The sequence below is a fragment of the Gymnogyps californianus genome, chromosome 5 (genome assembly GCF_018139145.2).
Source record: "Gymnogyps californianus isolate 813 chromosome 5, ASM1813914v2, whole genome shotgun sequence".
Taxonomy (NCBI): domain Eukaryota; kingdom Metazoa; phylum Chordata; class Aves; order Accipitriformes; family Cathartidae; genus Gymnogyps; species Gymnogyps californianus.
In genome coordinates, this window is record NC_059475.1 from 68086381 (window position 1) to 68109710 (window position 23330).

General features: G+C 42.3%; 1 protein-coding gene across 2 annotated transcripts in view; it reads left to right on the plus strand.

The window, feature by feature from the left end:
* DDHD1 (DDHD domain containing 1) overlaps nt 1–23330 on the plus strand; it is a 68823-nt gene that overhangs the window by 32575 nt on the left and 12918 nt on the right. For both annotated transcript variants that reach the window (XM_050897418.1, XM_050897417.1), the window contains 4 exons: nt 340–487; nt 10729–10835; nt 10987–11093; nt 21681–21943. In XM_050897418.1, the coding sequence (XP_050753375.1) occupies nt 340–487; nt 10729–10835; nt 10987–11093; nt 21681–21943 (625 nt within the window). The remainder of the gene's footprint in view (nt 1–339; nt 488–10728; nt 10836–10986; nt 11094–21680; nt 21944–23330) is intronic.

The window sequence follows — 23330 nt, forward strand, 5'->3', positions numbered from 1 at the left end:
GACACACAGAAGAAGGGTATTGTGTTGTAAAAGTGGATGGACAATCATACAACTGTTTTCTAAAAAGCTGCTTTTCAAAACATTTCTGAAATTAGTTATCCTTACAGTGGAAATGGCCTAGTAATACATTGACAGATACAATTAATATCATCTAGTTGCTCAAATCTCTCAGGAGTTTAAAATTGCAGATATTTAAAAATACATGCTATTCCTTTATGTATAATCTTATTTTCAAAATACTTTAATGTATTGGTCTGAGAAAAGTCAAGCTTCTGTCAACATATAAGACGATTGCACTTCATAGAATGTAACTGATCTAGGATAATGTTTTTTCTACAGCTTCAAGTAGTGGGACAAGGCTACATAGAGGCTATGTAGAAGAAGCTACCTTAGAAGACAAGCCACCACAAACTAGTCACATTGTGTTTGTTGTGCATGGTATTGGGCAGAAAATGGACCAAGGAAGGATCATCAAAAATACAGCTATGTGAGTGCTTCGTAATATTTGCAGTACCAACTCTAGCCTGAATATAACGCTGACGTTATAAATGACAGCAGACCCTTTGGTTTAAGCTGTATCTTTTCCTGTTTCCTTCTCCTCCTCTTCCCCTGAGTCATTAGTCTTTGTAATGTGGGTACACTGCTTTCTCTGTTAATTTGGATGTGTGGACTTAGTGAGAGCAGCTGCAAGCCAGAAGAGCAAGAAGAGCACAGATATATTCTGTTTTCATGACCAACACTTGCGACTTTTAGGGGACTGGCCCGTGAATTTCTAGCACCTGTGGTCAGTGACTTTGCTGAGCAGGGTGAGATTTTTCATTTGGTCAAAATCAAGGGGAATCTCCGTTGTTCCTGCTGGTTGCCAGAATAGTGGGCAAGTGAAGTGCATACTGGTGAGACAGGGGAAATGGGGAGCTGGCGGGAATGCTGGCATTCCTAACAGGACAGAGTTACTTCATGCAGTTGGAAGCTATTGCTGTGAGACTGCTCATGGAGTTCTGTGTGTAGATGTCGGCTGAAAAGTAAAACGTGATTGAAAGCTTACCGGATCTTTTCATTGAATGTCTTTTGTGAAGACTGGTTTGCAAATGGCTTTTGATTTGACATCTGAGCTAACTCAGAAGGCCGATTAGGCTGGTGGTGAATGGGAAGAGAAACTCCTGAGCTATTGAGAATGCTGTATCTGAAAAGATTTTTGAATATTAGAAGAAATTGTAAAGTCGTGATGACAGCATTGTGGGGGACAAGGTGGCATTAAGGAATGCTTCATTAGCTGAAAGAAGAGGCTAAAAAAGTGTTAATTGCAGATCTGTATTGCGCAGATGGTTTAGGATGCGTGTCCCAAATAGTTCCACATTCCGTCAAAGTTGACAGAAATAGTGACATACCCAGGGACTCCTGTGAAAGCGTGTGTAGAGCTGGGATTGCTGATTTTGTGGGAAGAGCTTTGGGAGCCTCCCTTTAAATCCAGAATGGCAATGTAGGTCAGTGCTTATGTGCCGTCGCTGTGGTGCGTACCGTCACGTCAGCAGACCCTTGTGTTTGTTCAGCTCGTTGTTCCACTCTAATATCCTCTGGCGTGGTAGAGTAGACCTCTTGATTTCACTGCTGTGTCGTTTGTCATCTCAAAGCAACAACCTGCTACTCCCCGCTCCCCTTGCTCTGGCGCTTCACTGCTCTTTTATTTGTGTTGTTTAAGAGCAGGCAATCAAAACCAAAGAGAAAAGGATCCACAGCCCTTGATAAAAAAGCTGAAGTTACTCACCAAAATAAATGTAAAAACTTAAATTTTTGTAGGATGCAATTACACCGGAAATGCAAATACCCTAAATATAAGTTGCTGTTTTAACAGAGACGAGGAATAAAACTTCCACCTTGGAATCATTAAGGTTTTCTGCTTTTTCTTTCTCCCTACCCCATTTTCCATTGAACATACATACAGGGGTTGTATGGGTGGATTAACTTCAGTTCAGGACACAGTGCATAGGCGTTCATTCCATAAGAAGTCCTACTTTAACTGGCAGCCGATTATGTGAAATCTTTTATCTAAAAGGGAAACAAGACTTTTTGTGCTTCTGTAAATCTCGCTCATATCCTCAAGAAATATCGGACAGTATTACATAGCCTTTTAAAATGCTAATTATTGGCATAAATTGTGTATTCTGTGCAAAATCTGCAAATGAAAGCGTCATTTTAGATTGAAGTCTTTTTTTTTTTCTTTTTTTTAATTAATAGCTTAAAACTTACCAGTGGGGAACATCCCATATGTTCTAGGAAGAGATTTTACAAGAAATGTCTGCCAGGCCAGCACAATGGCAGCTCTCACAAGCCGTACTAGCACTTTCTGTTAGCACCTTCATCCGTGATATATGTGTGTATTTTTTTTTTTTTTAACATTCTTTTGCAGTAGGGACAGTGGGAGTCAAATGTTGCCGTTTGAAAAATGATCAGATGGATAAGGAGAAATATTTTTTGACCATTCACGCTGTAAAGTAGAAGCTAAGGAGAAAAGACTTCAGTGGTTTTTTTTCCCTTTTAAATGCACATTCTTTAGTAGGAAACCTGTAGTTCAGCCATGCTAAATCTGTGACTTAAGCCCAGCAGTGTCACCATTCCTTTCTTCCCTCATCAATACCTGGGTACCACCAGCAGATGTAGAAGGCACTGTCAGCCCTCAGAGCTCATCGCTTTCTTAGGCTGCGTGCAGCTTTGAAGGACTTGGATGTCACTTGTGATAGACATGTGCTTGGTGCGGGAACCTTGGGGTAGGTGGTGTGTGTGTCCCTTAGAAATAGAAAGTTGCTTTTGGTTTATGCCCCAGGACATCTGGTAGGACACATTCCTCTGCAGAGTGCCACCAGTCCTCTCTGTGGACTCTGGGACACGGCTGGGGAGAGAACAGAGACGAGGCAGGTCGGGCGAGGAAAACTCCGTGACACCTTGCATTTTTTTGGTATGGTGCTTGGAGGGACTCTGGGATCTGCAGAAAGGAATACTTGTTCAGGTGCCTTCCCTTTCTACCATCCACAAAAAAAAATCTCCTGTGGATTTTGTCTTTGCCACGTACATTTATTGTTGTTTCTTTTTGGGTTCATTCTACCCTGGGATAAAACTTTTGTATTTATTTCAACCTGTGTGAGAGCAACACTTCAGTTCATAGCACAAAAACGTAGCCTCACTTGAACAAGTGGTCCTAAAAGAAATAAAAGGAAAGCAAAGTGCAAAAATACAGCTTATAACCCAGACATGGAATACTCTGTCTGTAACCCAGGCTGGTGAGAGACCCTACCAGAGCTCATTTGATATGCTCTGTCCTCGGGTTACCACCTCGAGAAGAAATTGGTGCAGCTCACGTGATGCATCTGCATCATTAGGCAGATCCTGTTGGTTACAGAGATGAAAACAGAACTCTTCTTCCAGGGTAATTTAAAATTATATGCGCTAATTTCATTAAGGAATGGAGTTCAATCTAATCGTTAATGTGGTTAGACGCTATGGTCGCAGGGTGTCCCGTAAGTAGGTAAATGGAAAAGATGCATTTTATTGATGCTTGAATGAACAGGTCTTTGGTAGATGTGACATGATTTTGTTTCTTCACAGTGTAGTTAAACACATTTATTATCTAAATGTAGTACGGCAGCTGGTACAACAAGCTGCTCCTGTCAGTGCAGATATTAACTGCAGAACTCGTCTGGGAAGAGACTGTACCTCCTCCAGGCTGGAACAGTGATTCAGCTGACCTAACGTGAACAGAATAATGTGCTGTGAGCCACTTCGGTAGCATAGGGATGATTATTTAGGGAAGAAGACAGTATATTCTGTATTTCTGTGTAATATAAACTAAGACATTATGGCATAATGTACTTAATTGGAGGGGGTTTTATTTGCCATTAGGTGCAGTATTCTGGCATTACTAGGTTTCTGATAAGGTACAATATTAACTTTTAAAAAAATCATTTTGGGATATCCTTTTATTTTACTGTACATACTTTCATATTGTTACTTGGAATATTTTTTCACTGAAACCTAATCTCTGATTTTGTTGAACTTGTGCTTATAGATTGAAGGGGGAGGGGTGTCCTTACACATTAAATAGAATTTAGGAATGTTACGATCCATGTTTCCAACCTTCTTTAACAAAATCCTGTTGTTTTACCTGACTTAGGTAAAGGTCAGACCTTTAGGCTGACCCTCTAAATTTCATCAGCTCCTGTGCTTGAAAATTGAATGAAGTAACTGTTCTGTGTATTTCCATAATAGCTGTAATGTTGTGACGCTTCTTGGCTGCTCTTACCCTAAAGCTGATATCTCTCTGCCTCTGTCTGAATCTCCCATTTTGATTCAAAAATTATATTTGCCTGTGCTGCTACTCGTAGCACAAAAATTGCTGTCTGCACAAGCAACGTCATCCTGGCGTTCCATAATCACCAATTACATTTTTATTGTAAGTCCCATTAGAAAGCATTTTAATTGTGGATTATCATTATAATAATTACTTCAGAATAGCTATTTTGGTAAATTTCCAGTGGTATGCAAGCCCTTACAGAGTGCAGAACCTCTCAGAGGCCTTTCAGTGCATTAAATATGCGCTGCTGGAATCTTAAATCAAGATTTCCTGTAAAATTTTTCCTACAATTTTTAGCTTTTCAGATATTTGGTAGTTTTGCTTATTTTCCATTTAAATGCTTGCATTGCATTAAATACCTATGATGTGCTTGTTTTCCGTTCTTTGGTGCTGGTAATAATTGCATGTTCTTCTGAAATTAAGTATCCAAATGGTAAAAATTGTCTTACAGGTTTCAACTTGAGCTTGTCTTGCAAGCTAAATGAGAAGTTCAGCCCAAGAGGTAAAAGGTGATAGTTAGGGCATTAAATACTCTCGTAAGAGCTTGTTTTATGTGCATTTATTAATTATCTAACACATGACTGCATGTTGGACGGAAGCTGTAATAGCCTGTTTAGGACTTACAGGTACCTCCAGATCTGTTCTTGTTCCCGTCCTCCCCCCAGCCCTCATTCCTGCCCACTGCTGCCCTTTCCCTGCCCACACCAGCACAACTGTCTGTATGGTCCCGTTGTAAACTGGATGACTGCAGTTGGTCCAAAAAACTGGAACCCTGTCTGGAAGAGTGAGTGGCGAGAAGGCAGGGGATGACAAGGACAGGGAATGCCTAATTTGCTTTATGCCAGAGCCAGCATCTCCCTGAAGGGCAAGCTTGCCCGACGTTTGGAAAGCAGCGCTGGGGAGGGAGGCACTCGCACTTGGAGCACCTGGATCTCCACAGGCTTGTCTTGGGGATCCCATAGTCAACTAACCGAGCAGCTTGAGTTCTTTTGATCATGCAGAGTCCGGTTATTCTTGAAAAGGATGAAGTGTGAATCACGATCGTGCTTACTTTGTTTGCATGCTAGAATTTCCGTCTTTCTTCCAAAATAAAATGAGTCTGCATATATCCTAGAGGAGCAGTCTTAATGTGTCTGGTCTGAGAGCAGATGAATCCCTGAAGAACAGTGGCAGAAGATGACTTGTCTCTTGCAGTTGCTCTTTGAAATCCACCTTGAGTAAGACTTGAGTTGGCATTTCTGCGATGCAGCTAAGCCTTTGAAAACACCATCCCTTTCATTTCCTCTGGCTTGGGCAGATCTCAATTTTTATTACTCATGCCTTCTACTCTCACTTTGACTTACCAAATTTAGCTCAAGCCAGCCCTGAGTGTCCTCAATAACTCATGGTATCATTTCCTCAAAGAGGCAGTGAGTGCTGCCCTCTGTTTGAGGGAACTCCAGAGTGGTGAAAGCAGTTGGGGAATGCTTTAGAGCATAATTTGCCAGTTGTGTGACCAAAATCCAGGAATGGATCCACACGGTTTTGCAGGCAGTAGCGAGAGTTTAGGGTTTTTTGTAGGGACATCCCATTGCCCTATCTCTTAAATCAAGAGTTCAGAGTAAGAAGTTGGTGTAATGCTTTTTAAATTAAAAACCATTCCCTTTTTCTTGGCTGTGGATCATCTGATTGAAGAGAGTCTGCAAAGATGACTCGGGAATAAAATGAGTAACATCTTCAAGCCTGCAGGCATTTTGCTCTGTTACCAGCTATCAAGGTCATTTTATAAAATTGGTGAACTAGCTGAAGCTGACTTGTTTGTAGCTCTCCAGTTTTTAATGTAGTATTTGTGAATGCTCCCCGAGAGTAAAATCAGTAGCATAACACAGCAATGGTCGTAAATATGTTAATATATCTCTGGAATATACTTGCTTAAGCAAGGATGTATGCCTGTGAAAATACAGGTTTATTATTTATTATTTTAATCAGAGAAAGGCAGCCAAGCACGTTTTATTTATGGTGAGTCTCAAAGTGTCTATTTTCAGGCCATTATTTCTTGCATGGAAAACAGCAATATGTCAAAATGCTTTCTAAGGTATGTGTTGCATCTGCACCTGAGTGGTTTTTTTTTCTTAGAAAGATCATAAATTTTAGTTGTTACCGTGTGTTTCAATGTATAGATTTAAGTAATTGTTGCTCTGGGGTCAATATTTCAACATCCATTTGTATTGGAAAGGAGAAGAATTCTCTGCCTGTTCAGATGAGGATTTATTACTTCAGTTGGTGTTAATATAGCAAATGAGTAAAGGGACTTGCCATCTAATAAAAGAGCTCAAAATATTTATTTAAAAAAAAACAGAAGAAGAAGAAGGAAAACACACCTTTATAGCAGAACAGATAAGCACGTGTATAGCAGGTATACATGCTGGGGTTTTGCATGTGAGCATAGCCACATTGCTTGGCAATTACACCACAATTTTCTTTAGAATATCAAACTATTGATCAACATCAGTGGGAGAAGTTGTGTAGTGCCATTCGCTGTAAATGAGATGTGTTGCACTGGGAATTGTTCTGCTGGTGTGTTCTAATGCCTCCATGATTCTTGTGATCAGGAGATCGGTGTGACATTGCTGCTGTAAAATAACGAAAGAGAGAATAATTGTACCTCTGACAGTATTTGGCTAGTAACATTGAACTGGATTGCCTCAGAAAGTTTAGCGGGAGGCAAAAAAAGTAAATGTTTTCATAACTACGTGGTTTGTAATCTGCAAAACTCCAGTCAGTAGTTTGTAGTATTAACCAGCTTCACAAGGTTAGCATGCAATGCAGTGTATCGTAGCGAAGGAGCACACTTGAAACACTGAGAAATGCGATTGCTGCGTAATTGATTTGACATCAGTGAGGTGGCGGTTCACAAAAATTTGTTGAAACAGAGTTTTTGTGCACTTCTACCAGAATGTATTTTACCAGGCATAAGGAAGATGCACACAGAGTTGGGGTTTGGTTTTCTAATGTACCCGAGTGCGTTTGAATGTTGGTCCATAATCCGTTCTAGTAGAAGTTTGGGACTACTCTGCTGGAGGCTGGACCATGACTGGACAACCTCAGCTGACATGGGGGGAACCCTCCAGATCCGAGTAAAATTAGGTTTTGCATTTCACAAGATTTTGGATAAGGACACAAAGCTGGCACAGCTTTTAGGAGGGGAAACTTGAAGTTTTTCCCAAAAGCTTTGGCAGACTTGCTAGGCTGCACTGGTTTTTGCAAACTCAGGTATCTAGCTTTAGAAAGGAGACTTAGTTAAAAAGAACGCTCTGTGTCGGTTTGCCTGTGAGTAGCTTTAGTAAGACCTGGACCCTTTCGAACAGGAAGAAGCCCTGTAGCTGTCATATTTGAAGATGGGGATGTCAATAGCCTCTAATAGCTACTTCTTCATAATGTTTACAGCTGCTACTGATGTGTAAATAGTTTGGATGTGTTTTCCTGCACTATTAGGACCAAGTTATTTACCGGTTCCTTCACTTAAAGTAATTGCTGCTGTACAGAACTCTGTGCTTTATTCATACAATGTTTCTGTGCTTTTACTGCTTTTAAGCCTAGCAGCTTTAGATTGCTGCTTGGCTGGTTTCCTGCTAAACTTACTGTTTCTGAATTCAACTTAGCTGGCCACCATCCTCCTTCATGCAGAGAAAGTTAAGCTGACTCGGCAATACCAAAGAATTGTTAGCATTTCCAAAGAATATTCATTTAGATTTTAGGTCTCTACATTTCCTTGTGCTAGTAACATCTGATTTTGTTCAGACAGGTGGGTTTCTCTTTTGTTTTGGTTACTCAGGGACTCCAGGAATGTTAATGTATTTACTGAATTTTTATCTTCTTGATAATCTGGAAATTCCGTGCGGCTGAAGCTGGGCTCTCAAATAAGTGTCCTTAGAGGTGTGTTGTGTGGGGTGGTGGTGGGGAGGGTTGTTTTGTGCTTTGTAAGGCTGGGTCAGTTCGGGCCTTAAATCAACCCCGATTTAAGCAGATCCTCTTGCTGAATTTTGGGGTTTTTTTTTTCCTTATCATGGGAAGGACATTCTGCTCTATTTAAACCTTTGTCATCTCGTTGAACTAGAGGCTGGGGGATTAGGAGTGCAATCAAACCAGGCTTTAAAAATAGAGATGCTGATCAGTTGCATTTCTTGGCTGTTTGGTCAGGCCATCAGTAACTGCTTTGGAAGAAAGGGTGTAAAGGATGCTTCCCTTTCCCCCTCCCTTCTTTCCCCCTCCCTTCTTTCCCCTCCCTTCTTTCCCCCTCCCTTCTTTCCCCCTCCCTTCTTTCCCCTCCCTTCTTTCCCCCTCCCTTCTTTCCCCCTCCCTTCTTTCCCCCTCCCTTCTTTCCCCCTCCCTTCTTTCCCCCTCCCTTCTTTCCCCCTCCCTTCTTTCCCCCTCCCTTCTTTCTCCCCTTTCCTTCATCAGAAAGTAGGTGTCAGTCATGGAAAAGTGTTTTGACTGCCTGCTTCAAAAATTTGGTACATCATTGATCTGCTTTTTTAGTAGCATAATGGGCTTGGGCTTTTCCTTTTCCTGGGAAAAACATGATGAAGAAGAATTCATTTTCTTTGTAGAAAATGTTTTTGCAAGGCATTGGCTTTCATACTCCTCCCTCAGTGAAGTGTGGTTCTCTCGCTGTACGGCTGATAAGGCTGAAGTAAAAACATAGAAGGCATTTTGCCCAAAGCCACCGTGACATCTCTCTGCAGCCCTCAGGAGCTGCTGGTGATGGCTGAAATTCATCTCTGTGTTTGTTCCACCAGACACATCTGCCTTCAGCTCTAAATCCCGCTAGCGAGCTGCGTCCGAATGGGGCGACAGCTACGCTGGGAGATTAAGAACAAATTTTGTCAATGCTTCTTCCTTTTTATCTGTATTGTCACCTCCGGTGGCAACCTCGTGGAGGAGATTTGGGCAGCTCCTGACTTCATCTTGCAGCTACCTGCTGTGTACTGCTGACTTTGTTTTAAAGGGGGCCGAAACTCAAGACAGGAGCTTGGCAGAGTTGTCTGTATAGGATCTCTGTATAGTGCTGGTGCTGTGTTGGTGCAGAAAGTGCTCATCAGATGGAGCAGCTTAAGCGATTACTGTCTCAGGTGTTGGTAGTGATTTAGGCTAAACTGTCTCATTTCTATTGAAGGAGAACGGAGGAGCATTAATATATTCAAGGGAAGTGTCTCAGCGAAGGGGTTAAACTTACTAAACCGTATTTGGACTGGTAGAATTACAGATGGGAGATTTAATGTCATCATGCCTTTGGTTGTAGCAATCATTAAAACGGGTTTGCTTTGAAAATAGGAAAAAAAAAAAACGACCATGTTGAAACTCTGGGCTTTGCCTCAGAAATAAAAAACCCTCTGATGCTTGGAACTGGGAACCAGCTGCTGGAAACCCGGCACTGCTGCCCCTCGGTCAGGTTTAGTTTGTCATGCTCATCTTCAAAAATACTAATGCCGTTGGGAGCCAAGATTCATGTAAAGGAAAGAAAGGAAAATATAACACTTTCTCAGTTTGGTTGCTGAGTGTTTTTGATAGAATGTATGGATATTTTACTAACTTGTATAATTTCACGGTGGTTTTCACTTTTTGCTGATCGGTCTTTCACACAACTCTAGTAAAGTAGCATTTTTAAAAGAATATAACGTACCGTTATTCCCCTTCTGCCCCAAACAACAGAGGGTCAGGTATACTTTGTTTCTGAGGTACTTCAAAGTTTCTCACATCCCTTCAGAGAGGTGCATCAATGTTCATGTTCAGATATGCTTTAAAAAGGAAAAGTCTTTTAAAAGGACAGTTAGCCTGTCCATCTGCTACTGCAAGTTAAAATGCTAATAAATGATCCTATTTCTCACTCTGAGAGCTCTCAAGCCTTCCAATTTGATATGTGAAATTAAAATAAAGTTCTGACTTTTCAAGCAATATTTTTAATAGTTTTCTTTGTGTTTAAAAACACTGAATTATCTTCCTTATATACTGGTCTAAATCGTTGATTTAAGTGGATTCGAGATTTCAAGGCAGTGGTAAAATTCTTAATTTTGAGTCACATTCTACCCCAAACCCACTAGAGTTAACAGATATCTTTCAATTGAATTTAAGTGGTTGATGTTAAGCCCATAGTGTAATACATTTAAAGTTTTTTTTAAACTCTTTTGAGCATGTAATGCACAAAATTTTTCATTATATGAGAATTTAAGTACTTTATAACAAAAGCATGAGGTGAGGTAGTTACCTGTGTTAGTAAGCATGCATTGCATACTTGAAAAGTAGTAATGCAAGAAATGTGTTGTTGCTGGATGCATTGGTTTTATTTGATAAGAGCACCAACAGTAGTCTTTACAGGAACATGTTCTTGTTTTCTTTTTTTATAGGATGCGAGATACTGCAAGAAAAATAGAAGAAAAGTATTTTTCCAATCTTGCAACGCATGTTGAGTTTCTTCCGGTTGAATGGAGATCAAAACTTACCCTCGATGGAGGTACATTACTTGGTTCTTTTGCTGTTCCAGTAGCTGTGGTCTGCAAAATTGTCCCCAAAAGTTTCATGCCGTGTTCTCTGCACATGCCTTGTTTGGATTTTATCATTCTCCTGCATGTAACTCAAGTCGTCTTTTTTTTTTTTCCCCCCAGACACTGTGGACTCCATTACTCCAGATAAAGTGCGAGGTTTAAGGGATATGCTGAACAGCAGCGCGATGGATATCATGTATTATACAAGTCCTCTTTACAGAGATGAAGTAAGTGTGTTTTTATGTAAGTTTTACTAGAGCAGGGTGTAGAGGCTGAAACAAACTGGACTTAGGAATGTAAGCAAAGTTTCCTTCTGAGAGACCCTGCATAATGAATACTAACACTTTGCAAGTACGTAGTGGTCATCCGTAGTAATCAAAATACAGAGTTTTAAGAGTGAGAGGAGTAGAGAAACAGAAAAAAGTACAATCAATATGATTTATTTAGAGTGGAAATGGCTGTCTAAAAAGGGTCTGTATCAGCAGCTTAGAGATGGGAAGGTTTTTTACGACGTTTTCATGCATCTGCATATTCAGAGCAATGGGAGTCCATAGAGCTGAGATTCTTCTTACCTCTTGCAAAATCCGTGGACATTTGTCATTTCATTTTTGTCAGTTCTGAAGTCAGATGGGATGGCAGGATGTGCAAACATGCCCAAGCCAGTTTTAACGCATTTGTGCACACTTGCCTTGGAGAAAAGCAAGATGACCCTCAGTTACCTGTTTGTTAGGGGACTGTTCGTATATTGGACGCTCCCATCTTACCTTGCCACATCTGTGTAGGCACATGTGTGCTTTAGTCTCTGTAGCTGTAGAGTGACCCCATTAATCAGAGGGGAAAAGCCTTGAATAAATGATAAAGTAGCCTGTAAAACATGTATAGTGCATCGCCCCAATAGCATCCTTTGTGGGTCACACTTCCTGGAAACCCCTGCGGGGATGTTTTACGATTAGTTTCTATAGGAATTGTAGGTTTTTTCTGTATTGACTACATTATGTATGAAGTGATGGTTATTTTTTTGCAGCCTTGGTGCTCTGTGCATGGTTAGACTGGGGCGGGGAGAGACTTTCAAAGTTCACCTGTGGATTTGATGCTGCCTTTATTAAAATGAGATATGTATAAGTCCTTTAGACTGGCAATATAATTTTAAACCCTAAACGACCTCATAATACTTCTTTTCCTGATAGCAGCAATGGTGGTGAGATCGGTATGAGCCTTTTAAGCTTCAGCACTAGCAATAAGTGTACCGAAAGCTGTACCTGTCTTATTGCTCAGTGATGCAGAGTTCATTGTTCAGGGCTCCTGGGTTCTCCGCTGTGTATCAGGTTTCTCTGTCTGTTGTGGAACTGAGGCCAGCATGAACTTTTGTGGCAAGCGATGAAAACTTCTCTGGCAGCTTTAAAACAGATTTTTTTAAACTGCATTAGAGGCTTGGCATGTCTGTGGGCATCTTATGGGAAATGGATTAGTGAGTAAAGTTCAGGTATGCTGGCCAACAACGCATGAAAAATTTAATTCATTGCTCAGTGGAACTGTAGTTTTGCAGGTATATCACCATCCCTCAGGTATAAGAATTGACAAATAAAATGAGTGTGCTGTGGCTGTGCTTAGATCCGATTACAAAAGACTAAGTTGTTTTTGTCACTGAATCAAGTGAATTTTCTTGAAATGTTTGCAACAAGTTGATCATTACCTTACCATATTCAGACTGCATTGATAAATCTTATAACTTTCTCATAGCAAAGCTGTACAATTTCAATTGCAAGTATTTGTCCAAAAAAGAAAGTGCTATAACAAATGAAATGTTAAAACCTTGAAGAACAGGTTTCTGATATGCATCTTTGGTGTTGCAGTCAAAATGTTTGGGATGCAGGCTTTCTTGTTGTTCGTTCAGCCACAGAGTTCATGTTCTGACAGCGAGTTGTCAGGGATGTGACTTCTTGTTTGAGTCTGCTCATTTGGTTAGGAGTTGTGTAATCTCATAGTCATTAGATAGTTTTCGTATATTTTTTCACCTTTTATTTTGCCTTTACCTACAGAAAGGAAACTTGTTTTGGTTTGGGGTTGGTTTGGGTTTTTTTGGTTACTCTTTCTTATCCCGTTTTATTTTCTGTGACCTAACTTTGCAGAGTTTAAACACAATAGTATCAAGCCGAGCATTCTTCTGGAAAAACAGTTGGGTTTTCTCCCATGTTCAGTGTGGAGCTCTTTTGTGGCACTTTGCTCCAATTGCTCGTTCCAGCTCAGAAATGAGCCTTGTCTTCAAGTATTCACATGGTCACACGTTGCTCAGAATTAGTATTCCTGCTCGCCACTTCATCACGTCGACCCAACTGTGTGAATGCTGTGGGCACTCCTAACTCTTTCCATCCAGAAATCCTAAAAGTATCTCAAAAGGAGCTAATTAAACTTTGCTGTGCCCCTGTGAAATAAATTGAGCAGTGCAGTGCGTTCAGCCTAGAGAAGAGTAAAGCCGCTATTCACTTGACAGCACTCAACAGTACTTTGATAGGAATTTTCTTCCTTCTTCCAAGGATTTTCCCTACATCTAGACGTAACGTAACTGCTTCTTTAAAGCTTTTGACCACTCTTTAAAACAACTCGTTGAGGGATTTGCAAGTGGGTAGCCACTATCTTCTTTCAGGGGGAAGAAGCCTTGTCCTATCAGCTTTCCCATGAGATAGCAGAGAGCTGTTTCAGATGCAGCTGGATCGCTCTGCTAAGAGTTACGGGAGCGTGGTGGATAACCCCCTCTCTGGTTTCAAGTGTTGTTTCTTCTGCAGCGTGGTAGGAGAATATCCAAAAGGTGCCTCTGACTTTGACGTGTCATGTGATACCAGACAGGTATTAATAATTCAGTACAGCCCCATGAACACCTCAGGCTGGTCTCAGAGTTCAGTCTGGAGGATGTCTGCAGCCGACAGATTCAGCTGTGGCGTTTGTGTGTGGCTGCAAGTGAATCGTGCTGTGCAGGTCCTCATCTATGCAGTGGTCCACGATGAGTAAAACAGAATCCCCCTTTAAACATTACACAGATAATAAGGAAAAGCAATAAATTGATATTTTGATGCACACATGCCTATTTCTAAATGAACAGTCGTTTCACATTTTAGTTCTGACCTTGCTAGTGCCATCTGTGGTAACGTAACCTTGGGTTTTAGTGTCTTCAGTGGGTGACTTCGTTTCACATCTGTGTCACTGTAGCTTCATATTTCTTTAATAATAAATGGCTGTAACAGAGATTAAAAAGACTAACTGATGCATAGTAAATTTAGTGTTGTCAGCTTCATTATATTGTTAAGTGCTTATTTTACTGATCTTCAAAGTACTTACTTGCAGGCTAATTGTAATTCTGTAAATTATTGATATATGTCTTGGCAGAAAACGCCTTTAGTACAGGATAAATATTATTTACATCCATCATCCCAAGATCTCTAAACATTTAATGCAAATATTGCAGTAGCCTCAGAAGACTAGTAGGAGATGTTTATGGATTACTTCCACCACAGCTGAAGAGCAGGGAAACGCGGTGGGTATTGAACGTTTCTCACCAGCTGAGGAGAGGAAACGAAGAAGCCGGGGTCTGGGACGTGGTGGCTGTGGGCTTGGTGTTGGAGGTACATTACAGACTTTTTACTAGAGCTTTCATCCCTCTTTGATATGAGGTTCTGCAATGGAAATGTCCTTCTCTTATGCACTCCTTTCAGCAATAAAAGGCAATTGTTTTATGTGTGTTTGAAAACGAGAGGGATGTGAAGCAGGAAATTTTTAACTGAGACTATTTCAACACTGCTTTTGCTTATTCTGTTGAACCTGATAGTCAAGGAGCTGCTTGGCAGCACTTTCATGGCTTGCTTAATTCATTTGATTGTCCTTGAATGTATTCTCAACTTTATAAAGTGATAGGTTACTGGATCTGCCTGAACCTAAACTTCATCTTGAACACAGTGACTTGGTTAGAAATGGGTTAGACTCAGCTTTTCAACAGCAAGAGGGGTACTGAGAGAGAGACTCAGGTCTGGGCAGATCCGCAGATCCTTTTTCTGTAACATTGCTAAGACACGCAGCCATTCCTGTCTGTTCACACAGCTAAGTCTCATTCTGGCCTCTCATCTGTTGTTGTGACACTCTTCTGGCATCCATCAGTGATGCCGTCGGGGAGCGTGACAACTGTTGTATTCTGGAGGGTCAACAGTCTCACCATCTCTGCGTTGTGTGCTGGCACGTTCTCCTGGTTCACGTGAAGCAAACACTCCTTGTCTTTGCTTTCATGGTCCTTTACAATCCATCCTTGAGCTGCAGCTCTTTTGTTGGCTTTTAAGGACCTTCTTCTACCTCCAGTTGGCTCACACACCTTCTTATTGCCTGCTTGCTGAATTTCAAACACGTTTGCACTTTCTCTTGAAGTTCTCTTGACATTTGGAGGGAGCTGCTTGCAAAACTCGCTGTTCCTCAGATCTCCTTAAAATTCCTTTCCCACGAAGCCTACAAAAACAGTCGTGCTATTCAAGCTGGAGGGGTGCAGAGGTCAGGTTTCCTGCACTCCCTTTTCATATGTAGCTATTTTTTTATTTTTTTTTTCCTCTTGGGCTTCAAGCTGTTCATGTGAGAAGATTGTCCAGTGGGTGAGGGTCCTGTGGAGACGGCAGAGAGAAAGGACCTCTGAAAGTTACAGCAAGGGGGTGGTCAGGGCTGAGAGCAGTCTCAGAAGAGGACAACTAGCATAGCCCAAGAGGAGAGCAAGTGTTTTTGTTGGCTTTGACAGATCAAAGAGGTTGGGACTTGGAGTGCTATGTCCAAGTTTTGGCAGCAAACGGGTCATTGAGGATTTGAGCAAGAGCAGTGCGAGCTCTGCATTACTTCTGTGCTCAGGGTGCCAGCAGGGGTTTTGTATTCCTTGTTTTCTTGGAAAAAAACTCATTTCATGGATATTGAGGGGAAAATGTCATTTTTCTACCCTGGAACTTCCGACGTGCACTGAAAAGCCTCTTCGACCCCAGCGATCTGCCCGCTAGAACAGGCAGGGGGTGAAGTTCTTCCTCCTGCCTGGATCTCCTTGGTGTGGGTCCAGGAGGTGTTTGTCCACCAGGCACACAGCCGACCTCCTCCTGCTTTGCAAGAAACAGGCATGCTTATTGATGCTGGTGTCTCGCAAGGCTTCTTTTGCGTCAGAGGAGGAATGAACAGCTGTTTTGGATGCTGGTGTCGGGGATTTAGAGGTTGGGTTTTTTCCAGCTCAGCACAGGATGCTGTTAATGTTCTGTGCAAAAGGGCTTCAGCTGAGACAGACAGCAGCTCCGGGTGTTTCGCTGCTTACAAGGTTACTTGCTCCCCGTCATGATCCAGCAGTTCAGGCTTACTCAGTACCCAAGAGGTGATTAAAGACATGATCCTTCTGCCCTTATTATCAGCCTTGCCACAGCTCCTTCTTCTCCCTGAGATGACAGTGGCATGTCTCATCTGACTCAGACTCCCCGTCTTGTCTTTATAAAACACGTGCCCTTGCCACCAGGATTCCTGAATGGGTGGAATGGGCTGTTATTTTTTGACTTCTTGGAAGCCATATGCCAAGCGGGCATGTAACTGGAAAGCAGAGGGGATTTTTGGCCTGATCGAGTCCAGCAAACCGTTCCTTGGTCGACAGTCTGGTTTTTGGCTTCCCCTCAAATTGTACGGCTGTCATGCTGGCTCTCCATGAATGTGCAGAAAGACCATTCCTTGCTCTGCCTTTAATTTGGTTTGTGAAGGGCATAGAGCATTTAACCTCAGTTTGTCAGAATGTAAGCTGACGACTTCTGAGCAACTTGATCCTGAGGGCTTGGGTTTCCTGCATGGAAGATTTGTTGGCAAAACTTCAGCTGATAAAGGGAGCTTCAGGCAACTAGTAATCAATCTTCTTTTTACGAAGCAAAAATGAAACACATTCCCAGAAGAGCTTCACAGGGAAACAGCAGCATACCACATCTGCTGAGTTGTCCAGTGGCGTTTTTTTCTCCGTTCACCCTGTTTTGCTGAGATCTTTAACTGCTGGAAATCAAGTCTTTCCCTTGCCCTTTGGGACCACACTAGAACATGTAGGAAACTCATCCATTTCTTGGACGCTGCTCTGTCAAACTGTGTCAAAGACTGGGTCTTGAGTGTCTGTGCTTCTGCCGGTATTGAGCAGGTCTGAAAATTTAATAGTATATAAGGGCTCTCTCCCCAGCCTGAGAATTGTGGGGTGCTTCATGTGCCTGATTATGACTTGCCATAAAATCAGTCCCGGAAATTTGATTGCATTAAAGGCTTCAGGCATTGCAAAGTCTGTATTTCATTTTCTCTGGGTATTTATGAGTATTTGCAGTGGTACATCTACAAGGCTTGTAGCATTTTAATCCTGCCCTAAACTTTTGCACTGCAGTTGGTCTGCAAAAGGCGCTTAGGAAATTTTTCCCTAAAAATCAGACCAGGGAGAAAGGACTTTTCTGGGGAAGAAAATAGGAACACTGGAAGATTTTCTGTACCTTTCTTTCAAATATTGCAGTGTCCTCAGGCTGATGCTCAACTAATGCTGTGGTAGAAAGGTCAGCTGGGAGGAAGGGATTTGATAGGGCTATTTTTTGAAGAAATAGGAAGTGTTCCCTTTGTTGTGGTGGTTTGATCTGTTCAGTAACAGACACGTAAGCGTGCTGCATTTCACTGGTCCTTGTGGAAGAGCTGAGGGTAACGAAGCAGAGCGGAGCAGCCAGCAGATTAGCAGTCAGAGCAGCAAGCAGCGTTTGTGGGAGCAGCTGCACGGGGGGGGGAAATCGCCTCAATCGACTGCTGCCACATTTATTCTTTTGTGAGATATATGAGCTTGTTTAGTCTGTGGGAGAAGCCTTAGGAGATGGTAATATGGGTTGGGCAGAAACTCAAGGAAACTCCAGCCTTTTTGTGGGGAAAGCCTTACTGAAAGCCCTGCTGCGGGGGCTGGAGAAATGGTTCTTTGTGAATGTTCAGTCCCACTGGTCCCCCAAAAAAGGTGGGAGCTGGGAGGGAGGAGGCAAGAGGGGAGATGGAAAAAGAGAGGGGGATCTGGTCATGTTGCATTCTGCTATTCTGCCTTTTTTTTTTTTTCCCCCTGGATGATTCCTGCTTTCCTGTTTTCAGGCAGAAACAGCAGGTGCTTCCTAAGCGCATAACAGATCCCATGGACCGGCCGGCGGTGAGGCTTGGGGTTGGCAGAAGCACCAGGGAAACCAGTGGGGAAAGGGCTCCCTTAATCGGGAAGTCATCGGATGTAGGTGCAGTGAGAGCAGGAGAAGCTGTCAGCAAGGTCTGGGTGAGGCACCCTTTACTTCCCACCTGACACCGAGGTATAGACACGGAGCAGCCAGTCGGGTGTTGTGGTTTTGGGAGGCTGAGGAGCGAGTTGTTATTTCGTTGGGTTTTTTTTTTTTTTTTTTCTTTTTTAATTAAACAGACTCCCATAGACTCTTTAGAGGGAGCAGAAAGACAAGCTGTGGAGAAAAAAAAAAAAAATCAGCTCTTAAAAAGTTGGTTTTAATTACAGTGATGCCATTTAGGAGAGAAAATTTAATAGGTGGTTATATTTTTCATGTTTAATTTCAAAGAAAAAAGTCACTGATTTTAACAAATATAAAGCCAATTGGGTGTTTATAGAAGGTATTTTTACATGGAGTGTTAGGATATATATCAAGCTGTAACTACAAAAGAGATTTGAAAGCACTTCATGTTACACTTGTTGGACTAAAGGCCTTTTCAAACCAAGCTTTTCTTTTACAAGTTAGAATATTGTATGCTTTTTAAGACTAAGAAAGCAAATCAGGTTTAAATATTATCTTAACTTCATATACTGCTTAACCAAATAATTTTTTAGCTGGGACCTAAAATGAATATGCTTTTTCTTTTCCTTTCTTTTTTTTTTTTCCTTACTTATATACCAAAAGGTTCAGTTTCTAATCTTAGTACTGGTACAGAACTGTTGGCAAGATACAAACATCCATAAGCGCTCACTGCAGGTGGAGGGCTTCTATTTTTGTCATAGCAGCAAACCAGAGCATTCATAGTGCCTGAAAATCTGGAGGCTTTACTACAGCAGACCTTCTACTCTACAACTGAGTTAGGTAACCGGTGATTTGGACTTTAGAAACAATCTCAATCAGATGATTTAGTTGAATTAAATGCTTGCACTCTGGTCTGCAAACTTCCAAACACGCAGCTGTTTGGAAATCCAGTTTCTTAGTTGCTGTCCATGTTTTTGCCTAACTTCTCAGTAACAACACGTTTTTAAGGAGCAGGACAGTTAAAAACAGGGTTGGACTCGGTGTCCAACCAGGACCTTCCAAGAATATTCTGTCTTATGCCCCCAGATTGCAAGAGAACAAGATGTCTGTAATGAAATGCCATGATGCCGGAAGAGTACTTACCCGCTCTGTGCCTATGGGTTGTGGGGGAGAATGACATAATATCATTCTTCCTGGAAGGTACCTGCTTTTCCAGGGAAATAGGCTGTGTGGGAATAGGGTACAGGAGAGTAGGGTACAGGGCTGTTGAGCAAGTTGGGCAGGACATTGGGAGCGATAGCTTTTATGCAACAAGAAACCAAGGGAAGCAGTTGAGTTGCTGTGCATCTTACTTTTCCCACGAGAGGAAAAATTTGGGGACGCTGAGATATATTAACACAGCTTATTTACGATTTTTTAAAACAAGATGGCATTACTCATCTCCCTCCTGTAACTGACAGGGAAGCTGGAAGCTGTGATGAGTCCAGCACTAGTTTGCTTGGCATTTTTTTTTACACTGCTGACTCTGAAACCTGAAGCCGGCGCTCCATCCAGAGTGTCTGCTGTATGGCTGGGGGTCCCGGGCTCCCTGCTGAGGTCCCCGATGGCAGGACAATGTGTGTTGGCTCCCTTGGAGGGTACCACGGCAGCCAGCCATGCAAACTGCTGGATATCAGCCTTCCCTCATTTCACTGAGCTCCTGGCAGGAATCCCCAAACACTTTGATTTCAACAGATCTCTGCTATTTTGTTCTGGATTTTAATCAAAACCTTTTTAAATGGAGAAAATCCCAGCCAGCCGAAGCTAGTCCAGATTTCTGTTTTCAGCTCCAACTCTTGCTAAAAGCTCTGCCTGTTTGTTCATGTGTGAAAGTAGTGCCCGAAGTCTGTATAGAGCCAAACACAAGAATAGGCAGTGTCACAGTCAAAAATACTTGAGAATAGGTATTATGATATTTACTCCTCCAAGCTGTTGCAAAGCTTTGTTAATCATTTCACAGTGCTTTAGGCATAGGGTTTGATGTGTGGATTCTCGCTCAGTAAAATGTGTATCAAACACTGCCAGTCCTAGTGCCATTCATATTTATATTGAGTAATTATTCAGGCTCTTGAAAAATCATGTTCAAATTACATGTTCTAGAGCTTTAATTTCCTGTTGCTAACAAGGGAATGATTTGCAATTTCTTGTTTGTCCTCCTCTACGCCATAGCCTGGAAGCATTGCTCAGTTACCATGCTGAGTTTCACAAGCAAAGCTGCCTTTTTTGTATTGTCTAGTTCCTAAATCTCATGGCTTTCAACGTTTCTCTCTAAAAAATACTTTCTGTGAATCTACACATTTTTATGCATACGTACCCTAGTTTAGGATTTGAAGCAGGTAAGCCTCTCGGAGATTCAATTAACATAGAACCAATATATATTTATTGCAGTAGTACTATAGGATTAGCCTATGATGTCTGAGAACTGTGTTGCATTCCTTTTTTTCCCCCCAAAAAACCCTCCTAGAAACCTATAACCAGAAAACTGTTTTTCTTAGCATTGTTTATATCAAATGCTCAAATTCTGGCTCTGCCTGTCTCATTTGTGCTTTTTCTCATCCCATGTCTTCCTTTTGCCTGAGATGAGGCTTTTTGATTCTTTAGCAGCATCATTTCGTTCTGATTCCTTCGGAAGAAATTACAATAGGTGCGGTATGGTAGGAGGGGAAGTAGGACAGAAAGCTGCGTCTCCTTGTAGCCAAGCAGTGGGCAGAATAATGAAAGGCTTGATGAGTTCAAGTATGCTTTACAAAGATCCAAAAGCAATTTGAGGATATTTTCCAGAACCCGTTTAGGCTGTCACTGTAGTAGCTGAGCATATCCATTTTAGTGGATTTATCTTCCCAGTCCCCTGCAATGAGGTAGAAATGCTGTTCTTCACTTTGATAAATGGAGAAGAGAGAGTATGACTTGTCTAGGGTTATGTGCCAAGCTTGTGGCAGAGATGTGAGCTGATTCCAGATCGTGTGTGGCTCCGGCTCCTTCCAGCCTCCTTAGGTTAAAAAAGGAGCTGAACCTCCGACACGGGAGAAACATTCAGTGCTGTGAAAAGGTAGAGAAACTGGGGGAGAAACAAGCAAGAAGGGAACTACAGCTGTGTTAATAGTCGCTGTCATGCTAATTGAACGCTAGTGAACACAAGAGTACCTTGCTATTGCTCACCTCAGAGGATGCTGTTAAGTACTTTAAGCACAGCTGTCATTTGTTTAAGGGTTTATTTCAATTTAATGCCTTGGGCTGTGTAGTGTAGCAGTTCTAGCATCACCACGTGTCCTGTGTGGTGGTTGCTGGTGGGTCTGGAGGGGAGAGGTGAACCACTGCAGTCAGTGACAGTCAACCAAGCTGTTGCTGCTGACCATAAGATTTTGCTCGTGTTCCCAGCCTAAGTGAACAGACCGTCATGCTCATCCTAGATGCATGCTCGAGAAGCTGGTCAGTGTAGTACGTGAACATGAACAGGAGTAATCAGATGTTGATATTAAACTTTCTTTCCTTACCCTCTTGAAACAGCTGGTGAAAGGGCTGCAGCAGGAGCTGAACCGGCTATACACACTCTTCTGCGCCCGGAATCCAGAGTTTGAGGAGAAAGGAGGGAAAGTCTCAATTGTGTCCCACTCGCTGGGCTGCGTCATCACCTACGACATCATGACTGGCTGGAACCCGGTCAGGCTTTACGAACAGTTGCTGCAGAAGGAAGAGGAGGAGCTTGAAGACCGTTGGATGAGCTATGAGGAGCAACGTTTACTTGAAGAACTTTACATAACTAAACAACGGTAATGCATCCACTTCTGATTGTTAAAGGAGAAAACCACATCCCTAGATGATGCCCTTTGAGCGTTTCCAGAACCCACCATGGCTGTTATCTTTTTGTGGCTGATGTTCTTCTGCTGATGCTGAATGGCAGCGGTAAATGCTAAACGCAGGACTGAGCAGGCACAGTGTTGTGGTTTAACCCCAGCCAGCAACTAAGCACTGCGCAGCCGCTCGCTCACTCCCCCCGCTCCCAGGGGGATGGGGAGGAAAATCAAAAAAAAGTAAAACGCGTGGGTTGAGATAAGAACAGTTTAATAACTAAAGTAAAATAAAATATAATACTAACAATATTAATAATAAAATATAATAATAATAATTGTAATGAAAAGGAATATAACAAAAAAAGGAGAGGGGGAGGGAACCAAGAAAAAGAACCGTGATGCACAATGCAATTGCTCACCACCCGCTGACCGATGCCCGAGCAGCGATCCACCCCTCCCAGCCAGCTCCCCCCTGTTTATATACTGAGCATGACGTTCCATGGTATGGAATATCCCTTTGGCTAGTTGGGGTCAGCTGCTCCGGCTCTGCTCCCTCCCAGCTCCTTGCACACCTGCTTGCTGGCAGAGCATGGGAAACTGAAAAATCCTTAACTTAGGATAAGCCCTACTTAGCAACAACTAAAACATCAGTGTGTTATCAACATCATTCTCACACTAAATCCAAAACACACTGTACCAGCTACTAAGAAGAAAATTAACTCTAGCCCAGCCGAAACCAGGACACACAGGGAGCTGGCACTGCTAATAGGAGCTCTGAATCCACATCCTACGGGCTGTACCAGAACCAAGCAACTAGCTAGTGCTCACTGACCAGATGCACTGGGAGCAGCTCATAGCCAGGAAGAAAGGAGAAGGTCAGGCCATCAGCCCTCCAGATACTTGAGGAGAAACACAACAAAGTAGCTTGCAGGTGGGCAGTGAGCCGTAATACTGACCAGAACCTGAGCAGTGAAATTCCTAAGTTTCTAGAGGAAAATGAGAAGTTTTCTCCTAGGCTCAGCTTGGAAATTGAGCTGCACCAGCTGGGTACAGATGTTGTAATTGCTGTGATTGGGCTTACGGGGTTGCTACTCTGCTGCGGATCATTTCCTAGCTTCTTCCTGCTGCCATCTAGAAATGTTCGTGCTGTTTGGAGTGCGAAGCAGCACTGCCCACTGTGACAAACAGGATCTCGGTTTCAGCGCCTTGCAAGTGTTGGTAGGGATTCTCGGTGTTAGGGGACCTTGCAGATCATCGTGATGTCTCCACAGTGTTAAGGTGACTTCCCTGTCCTAACCTGGATATCGAGGTGCTATGAGACACCCATAGATAGAGAATCTAATAATAGTAGCTTGAGCTTCAGTCT